The sequence below is a fragment of the Scaptodrosophila lebanonensis genome, unplaced genomic scaffold, assembly GCF_003285725.1.
Source record: "Scaptodrosophila lebanonensis strain 11010-0011.00,11010-0021.00 unplaced genomic scaffold, SlebRS2 tig00000131-arrow-arrow-pilon, whole genome shotgun sequence".
NCBI classification, from domain to species: domain Eukaryota; kingdom Metazoa; phylum Arthropoda; class Insecta; order Diptera; family Drosophilidae; genus Scaptodrosophila; species Scaptodrosophila lebanonensis.
Genome location: NW_022060584.1, coordinates 1,271,714 through 1,276,490, shown reverse-complemented (window position 1 = coordinate 1,276,490; position 4,777 = coordinate 1,271,714). Strand labels below are relative to the sequence as shown.

The 4,777-nt window shown below is 39.0% G+C and overlaps 1 protein-coding gene across 1 annotated transcript; it reads left to right on the top strand.

Annotated features, from left to right (window-relative positions):
- The first annotated feature begins 958 nt into the window (after nt 1-958).
- Nucleotides 959-2,781, top strand: LOC115629026. The gene is made up of 2 exons (XM_030525324.1): nt 959-1,145; nt 1,222-2,781. The coding sequence occupies exon 2, from the start codon at nt 1,232-1,234 to the stop codon at nt 2,591-2,593; it is 1,362 nt and encodes a 453-aa protein (XP_030381184.1). The 5' UTR covers nt 959-1,145; nt 1,222-1,231; the 3' UTR covers nt 2,594-2,781.
- Nucleotides 2,782-4,777: the final 1,996 nt, after the last annotated feature.

Sequence of the window (4,777 nt, the reverse complement as noted above, 5' to 3'; positions counted from 1 at the left end):
GACTTAAAAAAACATTTTCCTAATATTTTTACGCAGATAAACATACAATCACCACAACAACACGATTAACAATATAAAGAATATATTTGCCTGCGTCACAAAACTCACTCATGATTTCTCTCTCATTAAATAAAATGCAATGGTAATTGGGAGAGCTTATTTACAGTTATGATTTTTGATTCTTTGCTTTCTCTTTTACATTCTGACAGCAGCAGAGCAAGGCTTTGTTTTGCATATTGCGGTACTATATGTACATATGTAAGTATATGCACATATATGTGTATATGTGCGCTTGCTTTTTACATTCATTTACATCGGCATAGTTGGCCTTGACATTGCCAGACCTAATGTCGCCATAACAAAACAGAAAGAGACACAAAATAAGAAAGAAGAGAAATAAATGTACTGTCTCCATCGTACAATGTTGTAACAGAAAGAGGCAGAAAATAAAAAAGAGAACTAAATAAATATTTGCCAACTTGTCGCAAAGAGCAAGACAAAGCAATAAGATCGATCGGTAGGCGCAAAAGAGCGTGCGGATTAGATATCTCTTGAAAATGTTAAAGATAGAAAAAAATCAGCAATAATACTTATTAATTGATTGGCAAGTCGATACGACTTCCTTTGTCTGTGTTTTCAAATTAAATGCCTCAGCTCAGCGCTGCACACATACTATGTACGTGTACAACGCTTTAAAGAATCCTTTAAGCAGTTTGAAAAATCCTTTACTGAAATGGCCTTCAGTACGTTGTCAACACAAAACCTAAGTTTATCAAAATATACAGCTGCTGCTTTGGTTTTGAATATTTTGTGCAGCTATTTACATACATATATCCTTATTGTAGAGTTACCAATCCACTTCAGAGTGCCCGTTACATTTACGAAAACCGTGCTAAAAATAATTTCGATAACCTTTCGATAACCGTTGTAGCCTGGAGGCATTGTCTCAAACTCGCAGTTGGCCATGAAAAACTATGCACATCTGTTAGTTTTTGTGCAAATTGTCAGCACGGCCTAAACGCATTCTTTGACAAAATTTTACACATTTTATCTACGCAATTTTCGATAAACCAAACCAAAAAGGTACAAAGCTCTAGATAAAAACCAGAATAAATTGCGGCCTGTCTTGCAACAAATAGTAAAAGGTATGTACAAACTGAAAATAATGCTAATATAGTAGAACTGGATGAACTGTTCAACGGTCGAACATAACCCTATTAGGTGCAACAAAATGGCCAACTGCGACATTCAAATTACCGTATCGCAGGAACAGTTAGATCAAACAAACAATGCCGGCGCGGACTTGCAGCCGCGGAAGACGTCCGGCACCCGCATACCCGTCCCCGTGCGTCAGATGCCCGGTGGCAGCTACAGCCAAGTGAGTGGTCGTCGCTACAAAAGCCTGCTGAGCATCAACGGCAGCGAACGGTCCGTGTTGCAAAGTCGCAGCACCAGCATGAATGAACTCTACGACGACTCGGGCATACATTTGAGCTGCTCGAACTGCTCGCCGGAGCCCTTGCGTCCGACCAGCTCCACTCCCGTGATCAAGGAGGGCGAACAGATGCCAACCACTAGAAGTCAGTTGGAGCTTCAGATGGAGGAGCAGCAAACGCTGCGTGACTTGCAACGTGCCGTTGCCGAAATGGAGGCGGATGTGCAGCTGCATGCCGTGGCCCTGGAACAGCAGGTAAAGGAGGAACAAAGCCGGAATGCACTGGAGTTGACCGAGGAGCATAAGATCGAGCTGCAGCAAAAGTACAGCTGGATGCTGGATGACGAAAGCCAGGCGCAAGGATCTCAGTCCGAGCTAAGGCCAACTGCTGATTCAAAGATGGATCTACGACTGAAGAACGAAACAAGGTCCGAGCCCAGGCGAAATCTAAATCAAAAGCAGGACTCTAAAATGGAGCTAAAACAAAAGCAAAGCTCTAAAATCGCTTTGTTTCAAAAACAATTATCTAAGACGGAGCAAAAACGCAAGCAAGACTCGAGCTTACTGTTAGCGCCTAGACCGGTACCCAGGATGGGCAACCAACTGAAGCAGGAGTTAGTGCAGAAGCACAAGGAAATGATGGCGAAGAGCGACCAAAAGCAACTCGAATTCGTATACGAGCCAGTCACTGGCAGATTTGAAGAGGTTAATCCTAAAATACAGATTCACCCCGCCTCTGAGCCAGACACCGACCTATTACTGGCGGCGGCACAGTCCAGCGTCAGTCAGCTCCGTGACTGGGCCATACCCGTCGGCATTAGTGAGGAAGAGGTAGAGAACTCCACTGACGCCAACGCTATGCTGAGCAGTTCGAGTAACGAGCGCACGCTGGTCCGTCTCGAGCAGTTGCTGGCGGCCGAGGACAACATAGAGCTTCTACAAAATCTGCTACGTAGACGCGGCACTTTGGCTAACATCGACAACGCTGAAACATTGACTCAGCAAGCCGTCGTTGAGGCGCCCTCAACCAAGGAGGATCGGGGTGTCCTACGCTCCTTGCTGCACATTTTATATGGGGGTGATATTCGAAAGCTTGGCTATCCACTACTGTTCTGCGGCATGGCTTTTGGTTTGGTATATTACTTTCGCAAAGCTTAGATAGCGAAGGTCCTGTAAATTTTGAGCAATTAAACATGACTAACAGTTATAAATATATAAATATAGGAACAACAGGTATACACATTGGATCGATGCGAGCCGACTGTGCATGTGGCACACAAATTTCAAACGCATCGAGTTTTCAAAATTTCATTTATTTTGTAAATAAAACCTGCGCTAAACACACATTTTAAGAGTTTATTGTTCATTGTCGTGTCAATCAGAGAGTATGGTTTCGAAATGCTGATCAATATATACACAGCTGTACAGAATAATAGGTGTGAGATTTTTTTTTTTTTTCAAAAAAGCTTGCCTTTCATATATGTATATTCAAATTTTCCTCAAAAAATGAATTAGTTTTCAAAATAAACATACTTCAGCGACAAAGCAAATAATAAACGGCTTTACCAACTACTAAAAATAACTTAGCGTTTAGTTAATTCCTAAAATACAAATGTTTTGGCTGGACAGAATAAGTAGTGTGTCAAAATAAAATTTGTAAAAAATATTGAAATTTTGTTATTTTTGGTCCCGTATTGTACTGAATTGATTAGAGCAAACTCCATACCCTGAATATCAGGGTAGTTTTCACCTCCCGCAAACCTAATATACTTTTGTACATTTCATGTACAGAGTATAATCAAGAAAGAAATGGTAGTCCAGCGGGCTGAACTCTCAAATACACTGTCACATTCCCACAAAAGAGAAAAAAAAATTTTTTAAATAAAAGAATTTAAAATAAATAAATAAAATTAAATAAAAAATATTCAATACATACACATACATATGTAAGTTGTGACATATGTTAATGTAGAGTTTCATTTTTAATTTTCATTATTTATTGCATTTCTTTACTTGGCAAAAAACAACAAAATCAATCGTCTCAACTTCCACATTTTTTATGGTTGTGTCTACTTATTATACCCTGTACCCAAAAGGGTACAAGGGTATATTAGTTTTGTGCGAGTGCACATGGAACACACAGAAGGAGGCTTGGTAGACCCCACAAAGTATATATATTCTTGATCAGCATGACAAGCCGAGTCGATATAGCCATGTCCGTCTGTCCGTCTGTCCGTCTGTCCGTCTGTCTGTCCGTCTGTCTGTCCGTCTGTCCGTCTGTCTGTCTGTATGAACGCAAGGATCTCCGAAAGTATAAGAGCTAGAATAACCAAACTTGGTATACAGATTCTCCTGAGACCGAGAAAGGACGAGTTTGTTCATTTTTTCTGATCCACCCCCCCACTCCCCCCCTATTAACGATTTTCTATAACTTCCGTAATTCTTGGAATTTTGAACTAAAATTTGGTAGTCACATTAGGTTAGTTATTATATAACAGTATACCAAGTCTCATTATGATAGAATGATCGGAAAGAAAGTTATAGCCATATAACCAGGCCCAATGCACACATACATACATATGTACAAGTACACAAACACGCATAAGGCACGATTCTGATGTAAATGTAAATGTATGTATGCATGCATGGAATATTTTATATTTAATTTAGTTAATTAATTAAATTAATTTAGTTAATTAATTAAATTTAATTAATTAATTAATTTAATTACTTTTTTGTGGGGTGGTACAGGGTATTTAAGAGTTGAGCCTGCTCGACTTTAGCATTCCTTTCTTGTTTTTCTTATGAGTTTCTAAGAGAAATCTTACACTCTCTTGCCTTTACCGCTTGATCTAACTGCACTCTCTTTGTCCTTTGCGACAAGTTGGGGCGTTCGTACTGTTCGTTCATCTTCAGACAACTGATTAAAAACTCAAATGTAGCCATGTTAGAAATCTGTTATACAAATCATATGGCAAATTCTTTACATTGAGTTTTCTTCTTTCTTATGTTGTATCTCTGTTATGTTATGGTAACATTTTGTCTGCTAATAAAAAGGCCAATTGAGAGACTTATGCATAACTATGTACATAGAAATATGAAATGTTATACGCAACAAGCATACACTCATGTGTTTTTTCATGTACATACATATGTACATACATAGGCTAAAGCATGCAGTAAAATAGTAATTTGCAACCAAATATGAATCAATGCGTTCTTACATACATTTACATCCATTTCAAAATTGGAAAACTTTATTTTAATCACAATTATTACCACTTAAAAAACAAAACAAAAATTGTGGCACCGGCAGAATTGAAATCACGAACACGCATACAT